Source organism: Thermobia domestica, chromosome 14, assembly GCF_964235325.1.
Source record: "Thermobia domestica chromosome 14, izTheDome1.hap1.1, whole genome shotgun sequence".
Lineage (NCBI taxonomy): Eukaryota > Metazoa > Arthropoda > Insecta > Zygentoma > Lepismatidae > Thermobia > Thermobia domestica.
In genome coordinates, this window is record NC_137467.1 from 196,817,768 (window position 1) to 196,838,972 (window position 21,205).

Genomic DNA, 21,205 nt, shown 5'->3' on the forward strand with positions numbered 1-21,205 from the left:
TTAGCAGTTAATAAATTGTAGGCATTTACATATGCGGTAGCTAAAAAGATTAGTCATAAGATATTGCACTTTATATGACCAAAAAAAAAAAAAAAAAAAAAAAGATTGAAATTGTCGGAGAAAATAAACATTGAATATAACTTTACAACTTACCACTGTTAATGCTACCCTAGAAGTGTCCAATAAAGAATTAAGTGCAGCACTTACTATAAACTTTAAAAATGTATTAATAATAACTTTTAATTATTTTTGTTAAAATAAACTCAAAAAACTAGGGGCGGGATGCTAGACCCAGGGCCCGGGCTAGATTCGCCACTGCTGGTAGCGTAGTGGTTAACGCATCGCCACGGTATGCCTAAGATCCCTGGTTTGAGTCTTGGTCCTGGGCCGCATTGGCTCAGTGGTAGAGCGTTCACCTTTAGTGCATGGTGTCCTTGGTTCGATCACAGCTTGTGCCACCAAGTGAGCTTTTTGGTGGACAAATACCATAAGTGTGGGTTTTCTCGGGCTTCTCCCATCTCCTACCACTTTTTTCATTCCACAATTTTATTAGTTTCTCATCATCACCATCTTCTTTAGCCTAGCCGGCATAATCGTGGGACATAAAACTTAAAGATTTCATATTTTTCCACTCAAGAAACTGGGTGGTTAGAATCCCGACCCCTTCTGGATCCGCCATTACTGGTAGCGTAGTGGTTAACGCATCGCCACGGTACGCCAAGGAACCTGGGTTTGAATTTCGTCTAGACATGCACTGTTTCAATCTTTACATTAAATTCCTACTTACAGAGGATTTGGACTATTGAAAATAGATTGCTTGATCCTTTCATTAATATAATTTCAGAATGTGTTTGGAAAGAGTTTTCGTTCTTTCTTTTTAAAAATCTTGTTCTACTCGTATGTTATGCATGTGGGAGTAAGAAAAAGTAGTTGTTTGAAGCTAGGGCAAATATGAACATACATTCTCTCTTTCTCTCTCTCTCTCTCTCTCTCTTTCTCGTTCGTAACGCGACGCGGGAATGTCGCCAGACACAGGAGTGTGATACAGAAAATTAGTCCACACAGACACGGGAGGCCTCCAAAGGTGTCAAAAGTACGCTGACGAATCCATATTCATGAGAAGAGAGTGAAGAGGCGGTTAATCAACGTCGCACTAATTGGGCGGCCTTACTCAGATGCTCCATTAACTTATCCTTCTTAGATGGCGACACAATCTCTCTCTGCAGCGCTCTACGGAGTCCAAGTGAACTTTATTACGTACAGAGCGGTGCAAAATTTTAGGGAAGTTATTATTTTTAAACTTTCGAGCTGCTATCGGAGGGAAGAAAATATGGTGATTGTGAACGGGTTCAGCGTGGCCCCTATATCTTGAAAAAGCAATTTTTTAAACGTCTATCTGAACGTTGGTTCATTCCGATGTGTGTATATACCTTCGGCTAGACGGCGTATTGTTCAACGTAACGACATTACATTTTTAAATTTAAGGTTTTTATGAGGCCGCGGTGGCTCAGTGGTAGAGCGTTATCTTCTGGTGCATGGGGTCCTTGGTTCGATCCCAGCTCAGTGTGCGAAAACGTCTGCGTGGGTTTCCTCGGGGTTCTTCTGTTTACCCCCACTCTTTTTCCGTTTCATTCATTTCTCATCATCACGGTCTCCTTTAGCCTAGCCGCATAATCGTGGGACGTAAATCATTTACGAGTAAGGTTTTTATAAGATTAGTGACCCCCATCTGAAATGGACATTTGTTTCCTATTCACCATATCCGTATGCATTCAAAATTGAATTTAAAATCATCATCATCCGATATTCTGCTATTATTTTTAAGTCTCTTCATCCCGGCGAAATTAAAACACCGCTAATTTTACAGTAATTATGTGATATCTTCAAATAGATAAAAGATAATCGAAATGTGGAACAAGAGCGCCCTAGACAATATTATTTTACATGAGAAACCGTTATCACGACTCACTTATCTGCTTTCGATTTCGAGCCATTTTGAAAATTGGCATTTATTTTCGCGTTTCTAAACAGCTGAAAACGGAAAGCCACTAGGTGACTTGTGATAACGGTACCTCACGCAAAATAATATTATCTAGGGCGCTCTTGTTCCATATTTCAATTATCTTTTATCTATTTGAAGATATCACATAATTACTGTAAAATTAGCGGTATTTTAATTTCGCCGGAATGAAGACTCTTAAGTCACTTGCCGCGAATTGAACAAGCTTTCATACACTGTGGTCTACATCTAACCTCCTCGTCTTCACGTACGCAGCTTCTTTCATCTTCTTCTCTCGGGGTACTCGGTGACTCAGTGTAGAGCGATTACCTCTAGTATGTGCAGTCTTTGGTTCGATCCTCGGACAGGTAAGTTTGTGATGGACAACATCGTGTTCGTAGGTTTTTTCAGGGTAGTTTTCCTCCCACATTATCATTCTATCATTATTCGCTTGCCTTGATCATCTGTCTTCCTTAGCTTAAAGGAACAATCGTGGGATGTTAAAACTGAAATATTTATTTTCATTTTCACCTCTGTCTTTTCCTTTCTATAGCTTCTATCACATGAGAACCTTCTCAACCAATGTTCTCCTTCTCAACCAATGTTCCTTCTCAACCAATGTTCCAACTAGTGGTGGGCACAGAAACCGGTTTTCGGTTTTCTCCAAAAACCGGTTCGGTTTTCACCGAAACCGGTACCAGTTTTTTCAAAAATTTGTTCTATTTCTTACCAGAATAGTGTTTCGTTCTCCACAGAATCTGATTCCCAGTTTTGTGTTTTTTCCAAAAGTTTTCACCGAAACCAGTTTCGGTGAAAACCGAACCGGTTTTCAAGAAAACAAACCGGTTTTGGAGAAAACCGAACTGGATTTCAAGAAAACAAACCGGTTTTGGTGAAAAACTGAACCGCTTTTTGGAGAAAACCGAAACCGGTTTCGATGGAAAAACCGAACCGATTCCGATGAAAAACGAACCGGTTTTTGGAGGAAATCGAAACCGGTCTTGGTGAAAACTGAACCGGTTTTTGGAGAAAACCGAAATGTTGGTTTTTCGGGTTTCGGTTTTTGTAGATATCGGTTCCCGGTTTGTATAAAAACCTGTTTTATCCATCCGTAGTTCTAACTACTTTCTATTCCTGTTTTTAATTATATTTCATTCCTCCCCTATTGTTTCTAAAGTTTTGTCCTTGGTTTTCCGTTGGACCCAACTAATTTTATTGATGTGTATGCAACATTGAACTGATGTTATCTATTATATATTTACTATCCTTCACAGGGGTAAAAGTGGACCTAGAAAGGTAGGGGGACGGTAGATAGCGGCATGACGTCACGCTCCCCCTGCCTATCTTTGCCCATTCTAATTTTTAGGAACTGGGGGGACGCCGTACATTTTTTTTTTTTGGAAGTGAGGAGACGGCGTTCCCCTCATTTTGCTCCTGATCCTTAATAAAAACATTCCGTAAACAATATAAAATTGCCCTATTATGAAATTTTATAGAAATATTCTTTCTAGGATTTCTAATGAAATTACAACTAATTGAAAATGCGCTTCAGAATTATTTTCCACTGTTGTGAATACAAAATCTCGGTAATAGTTGTTATTTAACTTAAAAATTATAGTTGTTGTGCGGAAGCTTTCTTGTCTCTGTACACTAACTCACTCACTCTATGGTTGATGAAATTCAAAAGGTTCAATACCGCGTTAACCCAAGCTCTCCATTGACGCCTTTCCTTAGTCGTCTGGATCCCGTTTGTACTCTGTATTCCTATTTCTACGAGATTCATTTTAATATAGTCCTCCCATATGTAACTAGGTCTTCCTAATGGTCTTTTTCCGATTGGATTTCTTGTTCAAAATGTTGAAAGCGTTCCTACTTTTTTCCATTCTGTCTACATAACCGTCCATTTGAGCCTCCTAGAATTGATGACCTTAAGAAGTTTTGTAAGCAATATAAATTATGAAGTTCTTTGTTATGAAGTTTCCGCCATTGCCCATTCCTGTCCGTCTTGAGTACAAACATTCACCTCAGGATTTTATTCACAAATACTTAAAGTCTACGTTTTTCCTTAAGCGACCATTTTCCATAGCCATTAAAATTATGGTTAATTTGACACGATTTTTTACTTGTTCTAATGATTACTTGACATTTAGTTTAGCGTCCCTTTCAGTAATGAGGCTGTATGAGACGTAAACCTACAGCTCAATGTGGAATCAGAACAAGATGATCTTTCGCTGGAAATCAAACTAGCTTCTCCCGCTTTAAAGGTGCGTACGTTAACCGCGTAGCTACGAGAGAACTCTTGTTATAATAATGGCTAAGCAGTTAGCGTACATGCCTTTGGCGTGGGAGATCACTGTCCTAATATCGGCGGGCATTTGGTTCGGATCCGACGTTAAGCTAGGTCCACGTTTCTTACAGTTTCGCTGCTGAAAGGGACAGTTAACTTTAAAAAAAGGAAAAGAAACAATACAGTTTAAGTTGCATTTAAATCCTCACAGTAATCTTAAATCTGCAGGTTGCCTGCACACTACCGGCATCTGTTGGCATCAGGTAGGTAGACAATGCAAGTAGCGCCACCTATTAGCTCTGTGTACTCTTAGAAATTTGTGTCACTCAGAGACTGACATGTTCTTGTAATATAAATTGATTTGGTAGGCCTTAAAATCTGACTTTTTTTTAAAAAAGCTACAATTATTGATAATGTGATTTACAATTCTTTTCCAGTTATGTAAAAGTGTCAGTAAAGAAAAATGTAGCGGTATTTGTCAATATGTGATTTGTAATTCTATTCTAGCTATCTACGAGGGCCGTTCGAGAAGTAACCTCCGATTGGCTAAAAAAAGAAACACCAAAGTAAATTTATTATATAAATCTGAAAACTACTACTTTGCTCTATTTTTCAACATAGTTCCCATAAACATTCAAACACTTATCACATCTCTGCACTAGCTTAGAAATTTCATTAGCATAAAAATCTCCTGCCTGTGCCATGAGCCAAACTGTGGCCGTATCTTCCAGCCTGTGTCACTACGTCATTAACATAGTTCTGGAAATTTGTGGAAATCTATCGAAAAACTCCGAGATTGTGAAACGTCGATTTTCACAAACTTTTCCATCAATTTTCTGAGCGAGTTCATCAGTGACCACTGATGGCCCTGCCACTCTTATTTCTATCTTCGTCGTGAATGTTTGTTCGTCTACTTTTAAATGAACTAACCCTTTCACGGACAACTCGTTCACTCATCACACTTGGTCCATACACGGCACGAAGTTCCCGATAAATAGCTGCTGCCGAATATTGTTACGCCTTAAGAAAACGGATAACAGCTCACACCTCGCACTTGACAGGGTTTTTCGTGGCAGCACACATTTTGAGACGTTACAAAAGTGGAACTAGATCATTTCTATTTCAACTGTGTCCCCTTCTGGCACTGCTGTCGATATGTGATTTCCTGTACATCCCTCGAAAGAGAAGACACAAGTTGCTGTGGACGAGATCTTTCAATTGTTGGATGCGGAAGCGTTGCTACAACGAATTATTTCACGGACTTCACTCTGCTCTGTCTTGTTTGCCATTCTAGGTAGCCTACGATCTTCATTCGTCAAGACCAAACGACTGAATGACAAATTGGCAACACAGCTGAGGTCATTCACTTCTTTTCCCTAAGCAAAGGGAGAGTTTCACATATTTTCCGAGGGCATAGTTAAAATAGACAGACTCTAGTGATCAGATAACTTTCACTTTACCACGGCTGCATGTAGACTGATCTACCGCGCATACCTGTGCAAAAATGGTAGCCTTGCCCCCACTACTTCACGTACAGTGACCAATCGGAGGTTACTTTCCGAACGCACCTCGTATCTAGAAATAAAACCTTGCAATTTTTGATATATAATTTGCAATTCTTTTCTATCTACGTATATAAAACTATCCATAAAGAAATTGAGGTAATCCTTAATATGTAATTTACAACTCTCTTTCCAGCCGAGTAAAACTATACCTTGTTACGTGATTTGCTGTTCTCTTCCAGCTACATAAAACCTAAGAGTTGATGAGTTTATTTGATTTTAGCGTTCCATTCAGCAGCGAGGCTGTATGAAACGTTAAGAAAATGCGTGTAATGTCGTGTAATTAGGAGTGTTTTATGGCATTAATCGTTTTATCAAATGCCAGGGTAATTCTTACTTAATATGAACTTTTTCTCTTTGTAGGTTTTGTTCAGGGTGTTTATTACCAAATTTTTCTGCAGCTGTATGTTTGTGATACTAATATATCAGTGGCAGTTATAGCTCGGGGCCGGGGGCCTAGCCCCTCCCCCAGTTTTTTTAGTACCTAAAATTATTTAAGGCATTATTGATACATTTTTGAAAGTTTTTTTTAGTAAAGCCATGATACCTATCATAGTCTGGATTCTGGCTCCCCCCCCCCTTTTTACCTTCTGATAGATTAAATAGCTCACTTCACAAAAGTGAGTTTGAAACCAAAGAAACCATGAAATTATTTCAAGTTGTATAACATTAAGAACACGAAGTTAACTTATCTAAGTTGATCGATGATAATTTATCAAATTCATAAGTAACACCTATTTAAATGCTCTAGATTCGTAATTGTTTCAGAGGAAACTTCATATTTGATTATTTGTTAGACCAGAAAGGTTTATTTGGCTTAGATCTTTTAATTATGATCATGTCACCATTACTTTTGAAGTATGAACACATGTTCAATCATAGTCAAAATTACAAATATGAACAATGTTTAAATCACTCCTTACAATGTATTTACAACCACACCATAACGTATTATTTACGTCAATCAGCTACTGCTACTGTAGTCAGTTGAGAACTTAATAACTACTAGTGTCAACTTACGTCAATCAGCTACTGCTACTCTGGAGAGCTTAATAACTGTCTATATCAAGAGACTTATGACCTATGTTTGTATATGGTTATGAAAGACGAAATAGTATTACTTGTGTGTCTAATGTGTAGCGTACAATAGTAACTAAAAGCAGGGACAGATATAGATTACCTCAACACTAAGTGGAGAACTGCTATCAATATACGTATATTTCGGGTTTTGCATTTGAAGGCAACATTTATCTATTTATACACCATTAGATTTTACGAGTATGATAGTCCTCAATCCAATCATTTCTTAACTTTTTTTTTTGTATTATGACGTACTAAACTCTGTACCAAAAATTCTGTTTTGGTATTATACCGCATTGTCTCTTTAGTATATGTATTTCTTTCATGTTTGTTGTTCAATGGTAATATTGACTATCAGATGTATACAGTAAAATGAACTAAAGCAATGTTTCATTTCTTCTTGTTTCAGATGCTGACGACTGAAGCGCTTCTTGGATCCAAAGATGTAGCTAACAGTTGTACGTGATGATGCTAATTTTGCGATAATCCAGAGAAAATACATGGAACCATGGAGGGGCTATGCTGGAAGGAGGTACGCCACATATTCTCCTGGATTGCACTAGCACTGTTAGTGCAGCTAGTGTGCAGTGTGAATGGTGATTGGACTGTTTGTCCAAGCAGTTGTAAGTGCAAGTGGGTGTCAGGACGCAAGGCAGCGGAATGTGTGTCGATGGGATTTACCACCGTCCCAAACAATTTAAGTGCAGAAATCCAGTCATTGGATCTTAGTAATAATCCCCTTCGAATTTTGACTACGAACGTTTTTAAATCCTCAGGATTAGTGAATTTACATAAGGTGTTTTTGCAGCAATGTGAAATCGAGGAAGTGTATAAGGATGCATTTAGGGGACTTGAAATTTTAATCGAGTTAGATTTATCTCACAACCGTATTCAAACCTTGTACCCCGGTACATTCCAAGACAATGTACGACTTAGGCTCCTTTTTCTAAATAATAATCACATCCAGAAGTTGGAAGATGGACTGTTTAAAGATCTGAGGTTTTTACAAACTGTCGATCTAACAGACTGTCGATTGGAACATATAAGCCATAAAGCGTTCTATAATGTGCCGCAGTTAACGCATCTAAAACTGGCAGGTAACAAATTGGTGTACCTGAAGTTGTCAGCTGTAGAACACCTCACAAAGTTAGTAAGTCTCGAATTACAGCGGAACAGGTGGAAGTGCGATTGTCGATTGAAAGAATTCAGGGACTGGATAATGAGAAATAACTTGTACGCTTCACCTACAACTTGCGCCGAACCTGAAAGGCTACGAGATAAACCTTGGAATGAGCTTCAATCAGAAGATTTTGCATGCAGGCCTGAAATAACTATACCAAATGGTGCTGTAGTGGGAATACCCGGACGTAATGTCACTTTGAGTTGTAGAGTAACGGGTAATCCCCCACCAGAGGTTAGATGGGTACTGAACTCGCGGATTATCGCGAATATGTCCTTTTCTCCAAATAACAAGCAGCAATTTGTGATACTAGAAACAGAAGGCGTGTCCAGATGGAATAACCTTACCATAACTAATCTTGCAGTCAAAGACAGAGGGGAATATCAATGTGTAGCGAAGAATGCTGGAGGAGTTGCTGAACATAATGTAAGTCTTGTGGTACGTGAGGATTATGTTGCGGGAGGTGATGGTTCCATCGACAGTGCGAGTTGGTCTTTAATAGTGGGGTTAGTTGCTGGTGCTGTACTCCTTTTGGTGATAGCTCTTGTCCTCTGTTGCTGTTTCTGTAATAAGGAGAGGGAACATCCTAAGAAGACAAGGGACACTTTGTCGGCCAATGGGGATATCGCACATCAGCCAGAACAAGAAAAATCTCTCTTGACTGTAGTGAATCCTGTACAGAAACCGCCACGCCGCTACGAAACTCAGCCTGTTCAAAATGTTGAAATGGTGGACGTTAGTAGACAACTTTTGGACTCTTCGTCCATGGCTCCAGACTGTGAGGACAGTGAAGAAAGGTTACCTCAACACTCAATAGATTCTACTGAGGACCCGACCCAGAGATCCCGAGAGACTTTAGATATGGAATCAGTTCGCTCGGATGGTCGACAGTATCCCGACTTACTAGCTTTCCCACCACGAGCAAGTCAAGATTCTCCGGCAGGTAGTTCTGCTTCTACGGCACCAGACAATAGTCGACTCCCTGCACAGCACCCGGCAGCCATGGCACCACCGATCACAGTTTCACCAAATCACAGTCCATCTTATCCAACACCACCTACTTCAAATGCATTTGGCACTCTACCTTATTCACGTTCACAATCTCCATTTTCACCACCTTATAATTCCCAGCCAGTTGTTACTCCAAGAGCTGGATACGTAACAATTCCTCGAAGACCAAGAGTCCCCAGCTGGGCAGCACCACTTAGGATTGATCCACTAGTAAAATGTGATCCAGTTTACGATAACCTGGGACCTCGTACAACAGCCGACGGAAGTTCAGTTCTCTCTCTTAATAAGACACCAGGAATTGATTCCCAGCCTCAAGTATCTACCTTAGGTAGAGTGCGACCATTACCTCCAATACCAAACTTTAATCCTAACAACACTCTTCCTCCGCACTACGCTCCTATTGAGGAACTCGAACCAGTTCCGTCGCCAGCTCCCACAAGAGCACTCAAAGGGTCGTACCCTCGCAGCACACCTAACATAGCACGCAGCGCTTCACCAAGTCCCACTCATAACAGTCCGTCTCACGCACCACCGGGAAGTCAATTCGTCGATCCATCTGCTCTCGTGAAGAGGTTGACGCCATCAGTACCTGACAGTGGACGAAACAGAAACAGTTGGGCAAGGTCGTCACCAGAAGGATCCAGTTTACAGAGGGCAAACGAGGAAACTCCTCAAAGGCCGCCAAGCATGGATATGAGCATGTATTGTGGTGCTGTACCTAAATCAATAGGAATCAGCAGTAAGAGATCATCGCTTGCGTCTGCAGCTGATGAACACGCTTCACCGTTACGCAATGGGAGAGAACCTTATAACAAGGATAATAGCACAAGCAAAGGCTCATCTCCAATTGTGAACGGTACAGTTGGGCCTAGAAAGACTCCTGGGAAGGTGCCTCCGAAACCACCCCCCAAACCTAAGAAAAAGATCTCAACGTCATCGGGCTCAGATTCCGCCCTCGGCACCGATCCATTATATGAAGATGAAGGGGAAGATGGAACGGAAGTGTGAGATGTTTTTAACCGTGTTGATAGGTTGTTGGTCAAGTTGATTATTTTTAAGAGTTTGGCGGCATCATTTTAAAAGAAGAAAACGGTGCTGTGTTCAATCTATGTGCTAATTATTTTTCTAGAACATAAATAGTAGTGCATCTGCCAGAAAGTGTGACTACTGAAAGAAAAGAATTATATGCGTGTATGTTGACGGTTATGTACGCGTGTGTGTGTGTGTGTGTGTGTGTATGTGTCGGTTCTTTTAAGATAATAAAACAAAAGGTACAGTTGTTCCTTTGTATGTGTGTGAAGGGTGTGCGGAAATTGTGTACACAACGACATTTCTAATATCTTAAAGAAAGAAAAGCAAGCAAGAAATGTTTTAGTGGCTATGAGTGTCACGTGTTTTAATAGTGCCTTCAAAGAATTCAATATGCAGCTTTTATGCAGTGTTTAATCTTAAAACTTGTTTGACAGAAGCGATGTTACAAGAATGTTTGTTTTTCCTGTAAAATATAGTTAATACGAACGATTGACAAAGCTGCGCTTCAGGTCTTCCAAAAGAAAGAAAAAAAAGCAGAAGTTTCATGTAATACGAATAAACGCTACATTGCTGACCTCATTTGGGTGTAAATTTTAAATATATATTTTGTTTTGTGCAATTATTTTTCTGACGCAAATTTTTTTTTGTTAGTTGGTGCCGAAGTACAATGACGATGGAATTGTTTTGAGAAATATTTTTAAGCATTAACTTCAATATTTGTTTACTGATTTTTTTTGTTTTATAAAACAAATATATTTTCATACGCATCACTTATTACATAGCTCACAGCCAGCGCAGCGTATGTACCATCTAATACGTATTTTTTGTAACTCAAAATGAATGAGGGATGTAGTAGTAAGGGAATAATGTTAACTGAAAGCGTACTGAACTTACTCCGAGTAATGTTAATTAAAAGCATCCTGAACTTAGTCCAATCATCCAGATTTTCTTGATAAAGAAAAGTGTACGGAGTTTGTAAATTGTTTTACCTGTGACTGTACATTGGGAAAAAAAAATTAAAAATGTGTTAGCTTATTAGGATACTGATAGCTGGAACTAATACCGATACTGATAGTTTATTAAGATGAATTTTAATTGAAACATATACTGAAAGCTAACGATGAATTATAGGGCTAAGATAAAATTATAATTTAATGTTTTATAACTAGAAAATCCAATCGACTCTCATTATTAACAGAAATGTTTTAAACATGTTAGTATAATGCACATAATACAAGATGAAGTACATGTATATTCCAATAAGAAGAAAATAACTTAGAATTTCCAGAAGCTTTACTTCTCATTACAGGTTAATTAATCATATATTTTTTGTAATGTTTCTTGTATGCTGATGATTCAACTTTTCCAACAATCATGCAAAGAAAACTATATACACTGAAAGTTCAGAATTTCTCCGTCATAATGACATTTCGTCGAAAGTATCAACAAGGAATTCGTGTTGTATAACAACATTTCTTGCTCATTTCGACGGTATAACGTTAAGTTTTATTCTTTTCAGTTCACACTTGGTTATATATTTGCTCTAAGTTCGTTTTTGATGTAATATAGAATTACTTAAACGTAATTAACTAATTGACTGTTCAAAATTGTATAATACAGAATACGGCATATTCGAATTTATGTATTTTTCGAAGATGCTTTAACATTTACTTTTTTAAAATTTTTACAAAGTATCTTCTTTATGAAAGAATATACACATAGTCACAATGGCGTACATTGAATGTTCTAAATTAACTGTATAAAGCATAGATATTCATGTATGGTCCAAACTAAGAAATAACATAAATAGGCAGATCTGGCCATAAAGGAAAATGATATCATACACTACAGACCATTGTCCATAGTAACATATACATATTATCGTTATAACGGAGGAGGGTCATTATGAGATAGCAATTCTGAATTTTGAGCTAGCGAGTTCATGTATTATTTCTTATATTATACATCAGTTATATAGTGTAATATTTTGAGTATTTCATGTCAATTACAGAAAAGTATGTTCTAGTTTTCGTGCATAAGATGCTGAAACACAAACAATTTGCTGAACAAAACAATATATTCACATAAAAAACTACACACGTGTTACAGTTTCGTCAACTAACACTTTGGCTTCACCAGCCACTATCATCAGATAGTGTCTAATGAAGCCAAAGTGTTAGTTGGCGAAACTGTAATACGTATGTAGTTTTTTATGTGAATACTAGCAGCGTTCACCCCGCTTCGCTGCGGTCACCCCGGAACGCAATAAACTTTGTTACTTAGATAATTTTTACTTTTTCGCTTTCAAATTGCAGTAAATGTTAACATTATAGCGCCTGTCATTTATGTTAACCCGCCGAGTGACACGGTCATGCGGGTTGCATATAAATACGTTTATTTTTATACCTATGATGAACTAACAAAGGATTTGTACGTTATGGACACTTGAATGGTCAATTATCTCAAGACACTGGTAATTAAAAATTAAAGTGATATGATAAAAACCATCTAGGGTCCAAATCCTAATAACCCCCCAAAAATGAAAGAAATTGGTTCAGCCGTATTAGCGTGATGAGCTAACAAAGGATTTGTGCGTTCTCTTTTATATAATAGATATTGTTTTGCTCAGCAAATTGTTTGTTTGTGTTTAAGTATATATAAAGCAAAGCTTCTACTTATGGAAAATAAGATGCTGGTACAATTCTTTCCTTTTGTTCCAATGTATGCTCTTGTCTCATTCTCAAGATGCTACAAATTAATTACAAAGTAGAATAAGTTGTTTCTCAATATTGTGTGCAATCACTCCTGTTTCATTGTGTATTGCAGGCCTACGTAATTATTGTATGCCTTTTATTCTATTGTTTTGTATTCTGTTTCATACTTTTATAATAAATCTTTGTTGAAAGCCTAACAGTTCTGAAATAGTTTTGTGAGTTTATAGTATCACATCTTCGTTGACGAAACAGTAGAGACATCAGTTCATATTTATCAAAAGAACAAAAACTAACACTGCAAATGGAATTTATTTTTTAATTTGTTGATGATTACTTATCCGGTTCGAAAACGGCTCTTATATCAAATTCCAGAAAACCGAGAAAAACTGTAGAATCAATGCGTTTTGTACAGCTGGAAATATTTGAGAATGTACAGGTTTCTCACATGACCACACTAAAGTATTCCGAGTTCTATAAAACATAAAAATCTTACATTTTTTAAAAAGTTTTCTGGGATTTGTTGTAAATAGACCAGAGCTATTTTGGAACTAGACGACTCAATTATTTCATCTAAGGCTTTATAATTACCATTTGGAATAAACATGAAGAATGTATAACCTAGTTATTTCAAAATGTTAAATTGCTTCGATTTTAATAATCATAATGATAATTGAATCTTAATTTTGAAAACGGGAAAGTTGTTAAATCAACAAGAGTGAGTTAGTTACTTTGCCATGTTATAACGCATTTATCATTTTCTTCTAGATACTAAAGTCAATCGTTGTCTATACAAATGTAAATTTAGGCAAGTAACGGATGGTGGTAAAGGTGATCAATCGTGACGTATCGACTTTATAATGGTATGTAATGCATGGCGAGACTTAATATCAGAGTTTGCCTATGAACAACATAGATTGCCTATGAATAAGAGAATATCTAAAGTAAATGGTAATCAAGAATTGAGTTAGTTTATTTTATGGTTAACACAAAATATTGTTTTGAGTATGAAAAATCACTTAAACCTGGGCTGTTTATATTCTACTAATCATTAACAGATATAGCCCTGAAACTCTCGGTTTTGATTGACTAATTATATTTGTATTATATTTAAGAAAACAATTTTTAAAAAATTGGTCTTGGTGATTTTTCGATAATGTTTCATCTGTGTTATCTTTGACTAAAACCAATCCAGTTTTTCGGGTAACTCTGGATCATTTTCATTGTCTCAGATCTTGGATCGTTAAAACCTAAGCGTATGGATTTTGAAGTCAAATTAAACACAGATGAAACATCCAAAAAATATTTGGAAATTTCACGAAATATAACATTATACAAATTACTATACCATTTTTTAAGTATGCTTTAGTTGTACTTCGGCACCAATCATATATTTTTCTGAATAGGAAAATAAGTGTGCGTCATTAAACGGAACGAAATTTATGACTTTTTTTTAAAAAAGTATGAACTCAAGAGAAAAGTTCTGAAAATTTATTATAAGATAATAGGAACTCTGATTTAATAAAAAGACATAAAGATGAAACGGACATCGATGTTTAACCTAAGAAGCATTCTACAAGACTTCTGTGAGTGTGCGTGATTGGAACATTATATTTTTAAAAAGAAGAAAGATACTGTATGACGAGTGGGACCATTTAATAATAAAATAATGATATATATAAAAAAAGACATTACAAACGAAAATTTAAGGTAATGAAGTCTAATTGTAAAAATATATATATACATATTACATGAAAAAGAAATGAACTTTAGAAACCGCCAAATTATTTACTGTAATAAAATAAAGTTTAATAAAAAGTATGCGAAAAAGGGACATTGATTCATGGTCGGCCTATAATTATACATACATATGTAAAAAGAAATACATAGAGGAAAAATGTGTCCCAAAGAAGACTGTTTAATTGCTTTATTTTAATCTTTATATTATTAAGAAAAAAGCTGTTCTTGTTACCTGCTGATGGGGTTATTTACCATAAAATAGGTTTTCTAAATTTTTGAAACGAAAACAAACAAAAAAAATAATGTAATTACGAAAATGATATCCGTCATTACTGCTTGGAACTTCAAAAAAACCCAAAGCGGTTTCCTCTAAACAGAACTAAAAAATCTAAATGAAGTTAAAGGGGGGAAACACTAATATTATAAACCTAAGAAAATTACTATTTTTACATTGTGGTTTATTACTGTTCCCGATGTCCATTTCAATTTTAACCGTTTTTTCATATAGTAATTGCTTTTGAAATGTGAAGATGTGTTCTGGTAAGTTTCATTTTTTACTTTACATGTTAATCTCGTAAACAATAAAAACCCAATTATTAATGCGAGTACTAAAACCAGGATTAAACTTCTTACAACACGCCACTTCTGAAAAAGAATGCCGTAATATTTTTAAGAAGATAATTTGTGAACTATAATTAAATTTGAATCGAAGACTCTGTCTGTCAGCGGTAGTAATGAGACTTTGTTAAAACTACGTGATTAAAAGTATTAACACATACTGAGCTGTTTTACATTGTAATCCTAGTATTTCACCTCAACCTCCAGACTTTGTGAAGTAGTATGTACAAAAAATTGGTAAAAAGAAGATTAAATGTTTGGTGGTTGGAAGCAGGCCGACTAGTGAATGATCCATGTAATTTCGTTATTTCTGGTTTTGAATAACAGTGGAAGATTTCAAGTAGGTGCTAGGTAAAGTAACTACTTAAACGATTCAGCTTTTATTTTCATGCAGATTTAATATACGTACCCCCTAATTTTTAATCCATTTATTCCTTAAGTCAGGGTTTCTCAACCTAGAGGTCGCGACAGGGTTTCATGGGGGTCGCAAAGATAAGCAGAAGATATAAATATAATTAGAATGTAATATCGGAAAATATTTTTAAATATTATTTTGAATTTTGTTCTCATAGGAATATTTATTTTTTATTTTTATACATACTGTTAAGAATAACAAAAAAGTATGTCTACTAAATATTTTCAACAGGTGCAGAATTGTTTAAAAGTCAATTTAAATAAAAGAGATACGATATGAAACTAATGAGAGCTGCATATTGAAATAGAAGAGAAATACAAATGCAACAAAACCTGCATATTTAAATACAATTAAAATTGAAAGCTAACGAGATACCTGAGCATGCTGTGATTTCACTAGTGCAGCAATGCCCGGTTCAATCTTCATGACGTACATTATCAAGTTATTTAAAATACTCAATAACTTTAACAAGATTAAAAAAAAAAAAACAAAATTAGTCATCATTTTATTTTTTTAACATATGACCCAAAATGAAGGAAGTTATGAAGTTTTAAAATTTTCAAGCGGCCTCCATTTTGAAACAGTATGACGGATGAGGTTTCGATATTTGTAATGTGAATGAACTGACCAAATTTGGTTTCAATCCATTCGCTTTTTGGGCAGTTATTGTATCCACTATATACAAGAAATTGATTCTACTGTCATAGAAATAGATGGATAACGTAAGATCTCCGCGATACGTATATTAAAAATCTCACACAAGCTTATTACAAACCAGAAATTATCAAGGGGTAACTGGCAAGGGTTGTGATAAAATAGGGGTCGTGGTAGGAATTAGGTTGGAAACCACTGTCTTAAATATTTTCACGTTTAAAAGCAAATTCAACATTTTCCTCTTCCAGTATATTGTTGATAGGTCAGCAGAAAACATGAAAGTATCTTGCGCATTTTGCATGGTTTATATATTTATTTTTTTGAAAACCACTGGAAGCAACTGTAGCAGAAGTAATTAGTTTTTGACCCATGTATTGTTTTTCTAATGTTATCCTAAATTCCTTCACGTCAATTGATAAAGGTGAAGTCTTCGCGAAATATAATTGCATTCTTTTAAGGAATTGACGTATTGTAATTAGTTTTAACCAGGTTTTAGTACTCTATTTGGTCCTATAGTGACATGTGGCGTTCACAAAATGTATCTTTTTAATAGACCTCAAGATCTCTTTTTTGTACAAGAACTATTTAACTGTTCTAAAAAAAAATTCTGTTTTGTTTTGAATACGAACTGGAAAGAGTTTATTATCTGGAAGCAGTAACATGATAAGATTAAAAGAGGAAGAGCATTTTGTTTTCTCTTTTTTAGATTTGTTACATGTAATATTTTAAAAAAAAAAACAGGGTAAAAGAAAATTTATTATCGTTTCAGAAAAATTGCGGTGGCTACGTAACCGAGATCATAGTCGCCTACTTGTTTATAAGAGAAAGGAATACGTTCTAGTGTAAATATTACTTATAAATTTATCAACGTGGGCCTCATTTGTGAAAAAGCCTTAATTTGGCTACGAGTGTGGTAAATAAGTATTTATCGTATATATTTTCTTTTCTTTTAACATTTTAGTTCAAAAGAAAAAAAAACAAGATTTTGTTTTGAAAATATGTATTTAAAAGCACAAATGTATAAAGAACGAGTGTGAATTATTTTTTTTAAAAGAAAAGAAAAACGGAAATTTTTAATATTTCGTCCAATTCTATTGGACGTTATCAGGTGGATAGGAAACTTACAAAATCAAAATAAGATTACAGATGAAACCTTGTGTGTTGTTGGAAAAGTTAAATTAAAGTTATAATGGGCTCTAATTCTAGCTTTATATATAGGACCGCAGACAGGCGTTGTCACCTAATAGACACCCTGTGTAAATACGCGTGAAAGGATGAGGGTTTTCATAGATCTGTACATTTGCAGATTATGTTGATTACTTGCTCAAACTTAGTGTATTCTATTAATCAACGAAAACAAAACACAATGAAGTGATTATACTGCAGACACTACTCGAAATTATAAGAATTCAGAAAAGCTTCCCCACAAATCTGATTTTGAAAGGTCCTTTTAAAGAAAACTGGTGCATCGAAGCAAGAGTTAACGAATTGTATATAGTGAGAACATCAAAAATAAGTCTTTTTGTTGTTTCCATGGTTCGCAGTGATTTCATCTGTAAGCTTATTGCCAGCTTAATCTAGCCTTTCCTACCCATCTGATAAAGTCCGATGAGATTAGAGTGAAATATCAAAATTTGCTGTAAAAAAGGGACTGAAAACGCCTTTACATAATATTGATCATAAAGTATACTTGTGTTTATAAAATGATTTACTCGTCATTTAGCCTAATTCCCATTTTGCCTAACACTTTGCCAGCTGCGAATCGCAGATAAAAATCACATTCGCCATTTTAGATGAAATGCCAATTCCCATTTGGACTAATTCCCATTTCACCTAACGATCTTATCAGGAAGGAAATACCCTATATAGAATATATGTCAGTGGTTCCATGCTTATACATAAATAAGTGACTGAAACTTACATACAAAAGCCACATTTATTTCAAAATAACTATAAAATATTTCAAATATACAAAAAAAAAACTTACATCAAAGAAATTACTACAATCATATTAACAAATTCACAATAGACATTACAATACGTATGCAGGATCCAGTATATAGTCATTCCGAGGCGTAGCCAGCAAGTTGTTCTAATAATTTCGTAGTAATTTCTTTTAGTGATTGTAGTAACTTCTTTGATGTAAATTATTTTTTGTATGAAATAGACAATCGTTGTTTTTGTCAGCATGGGCTTTTGTATGTAAGTTTCTGTCACTTATTTATGTATAAGTTCGGAAATACGGTCAGATCTTCTCTATAAGGGGGTATTTCCTTTCTGATTAGATTGTTAGGCGTAATGGAAATTAGGTCAAATGGGAATTGGCATTTTACCCAACATGGCGGATCTGATTTTTTTCATCTGTGATAGACAGCTGATAAAGTGTTAGGCAAAATGGGAATTAACCAAAGTGGGAAGACACCTTTATAAAATGGATTTCTAAAAGCATTGGTTTAGGAAAAATGAAGTGAGATGTAAGAAAAGATTAGTTTTATTTACAGAAAGTTACGAAGATTTGATTTGTTACACTTCTGTTCACATTCCAGATATAATTCAACTGTTGCTGTGTAATTGTAAATATAATAAATGTATTTCTTCTTTTATTAATGTTGTTCAAATAAAAGTAAAGCTCTTCCTCTGTGTCGGCCCACCTAACGTATATATTTATATATATATATTTGTTCGCTTAAATTATTTTTGTAAAATCTGAATGCAATGGAAAGATAATTTCTTATATGTTGTTCCTAATAAGGAAATAATGTTCCATAACTTTTTTTTAAAGCACTGTAGCATCATTATTATTATCATTTATTATTATTTTTTATTGATTTCTTGCCAATTCTGTAAAAATATGAAAAAATCATTTATAAAGTTTTAAACTTTTGTAGTGATTTTTGAGGGTTTTAATAAACCGCCTTGCAAATTAAAATACTTTCAAAGCCAATTGGTTGAACGTTTTATTGTTTTACTTCGTTGCCTTTCTACCAAACCTTTTATACAGTGAAGAAATTTGTACAAAATTTTGGTACTAACTACCAAGAGAGGCTGATGCATGGTTGTGGTTGTGTAACCGCATATATATATATATATATATATATATATATATATATATATATATATATAATATAATATAATATTAAACCAGAGATTTTGTGTGTGTGTTTATGTAGTATTTCAGTAAACACAAACCTTTGCTCTTTAGCAGAAAATAATGTTAATGCATCTATAGAAAATTCATTTTTGGAAGCTGAAATACAGAAAATCATTTGTGTTTGCAGTTGCATCGAGCGTGCCATTGGATCCAGTAACATTGAGCATATGAGAGGGAGCTCCTATTTCGTAATAGAGGGAGGTGCATTTATACCTGGATCCTTGCTATCTTTCCATATTATCCACTAGCCAATTTACTCAGCCTCGGCGATCGCTAGCTTCTGTAAATTACGAAGTCTTCCACTTGACAGCGCTTGACTCAATTGGTAGGGTGAATATCACAGAAGCTTGGAAGAAGAGTGATTCACAGAACAAATTCGTATGAAACAAATGTGTATCTAATGATAGCAGTGTTCCTTCCAGGGATAGTTTCGTGGGTATTTTGCCAGCCCCCAGAGCTAAAAAGTAACGTGGCATTGACAATATACCAAAATAGTATCCGCGTGCAACTCCCTTACATTTTTGTCTTCCCCCCCCCCCCACCGGACAAAATTTCCTGCTTAGGTGGTAGTGCATAAAATTGTATAAGATCAATGTCGTAACATTATGGCCTACAATGGAGGTAGGGCCGTCATGGCTTTGGGGGCCCTCACTATCATTTTCTGAAAGAAAGAGGTCAGATTATGGCGGTTTTGTAGATAGTCCTAAGTATTCATTTCGAGAGGAAAGTTACAACAGAGGATCAAATTATAAAACAATTTCGTATTTTAACTTTGTACTCAAGTCTATGCAATTTTTAAAAAATGCTTAATGTCTCAAATACTGTCCAATAACAGACCTCTCTCAAGCACAGCGTTACTTTCTTTTAGCATTGTCGGACGTACCACCCGTGAAATCAGAAGATTCCAACATAAAAAACCAGGAAATGTGTGTAATGAAAAACTGAAGTATAAATGCAATGAAGATTCGTAAAGTTGTAATAAGATTAACTTTTCCCGTTCCATTCAGTTAATAATTCAAAATATCTCATCAGTATTTTTCATTGCCGTGCAAGTAAGATTTATAAACTGAAATATTTAAGTTTTACGTCCCATATTTATGCTATGAAGCTAAGGGAGACGAGGATGAGAATGAATGAAGAAAGTAGGAGGAAACAGGAGAATCCCGAAAAAACTTTTACACGGTATTTGTCCAGCACAAAGCCCACTTGACACGAGCTGGAATCGAACCAACTACTCCCAGAAACTTTTAATTTAGGAAATAACTTTGTGACAATGATAGAATGGTGCTGAGAATTTGAATAATAATTTTACTGTGTACAGAAATCTATGTATTCTTTTTATGCTTAATCGGTACCTTTGAGTTCATCCAGTTCCTCGATTTAAAACAGTTTCACTTAAGAACTAAACTTATGAAGGCTCAATATGCAAACGTACATATAATATGATCTATAGTGCGAATAATAAATCAAACCTTGATAACTTAATAGCAGAAATATCGTAATACTTGGTAATACTTGCAATTGCAGTTTTTTCTACCTGGAAATACAAGTCCTGTCACGAAAATAATGCGCCCATTTTTATATTAAGAAATTTATTGAACCGATTACAATTACTTAATATTCTTCGAAATACATTCCTCCTGCTTCAACACACATGTTCCAATGCGATTTCCATGCTTTATATGCGTCCTGGAAGTCTGTTACAGGAATGTCCTTTTAGTAACCTCGTCGTAGACGCCTTGATGTTCTCCAGGGTCCCCAAATG

At 35.5% G+C, this 21,205-nt stretch overlaps 1 protein-coding gene across 5 annotated transcripts in view; it reads left to right on the top strand.

The window, feature by feature from the left end:
- LOC145670521 (uncharacterized) overlaps nt 1-19,233 on the top strand; it is a 1,332,296-nt gene extending 1,313,063 nt beyond the window's left edge. For all 5 annotated transcript variants that reach the window (XM_081739291.1, XM_081739293.1, XM_081739290.1 and 2 more), the window contains one exon: nt 7,338-19,233. In XM_081739291.1, the coding sequence (XP_081595417.1) occupies nt 7,437-10,127 (2,691 nt within the window). In that variant the 5' untranslated portion in view covers nt 7,338-7,436 and the 3' untranslated portion in view covers nt 10,128-19,233. The remainder of the gene's footprint in view (nt 1-7,337) is intronic.
- Nucleotides 19,234-21,205: the final 1,972 nt, after the last annotated feature.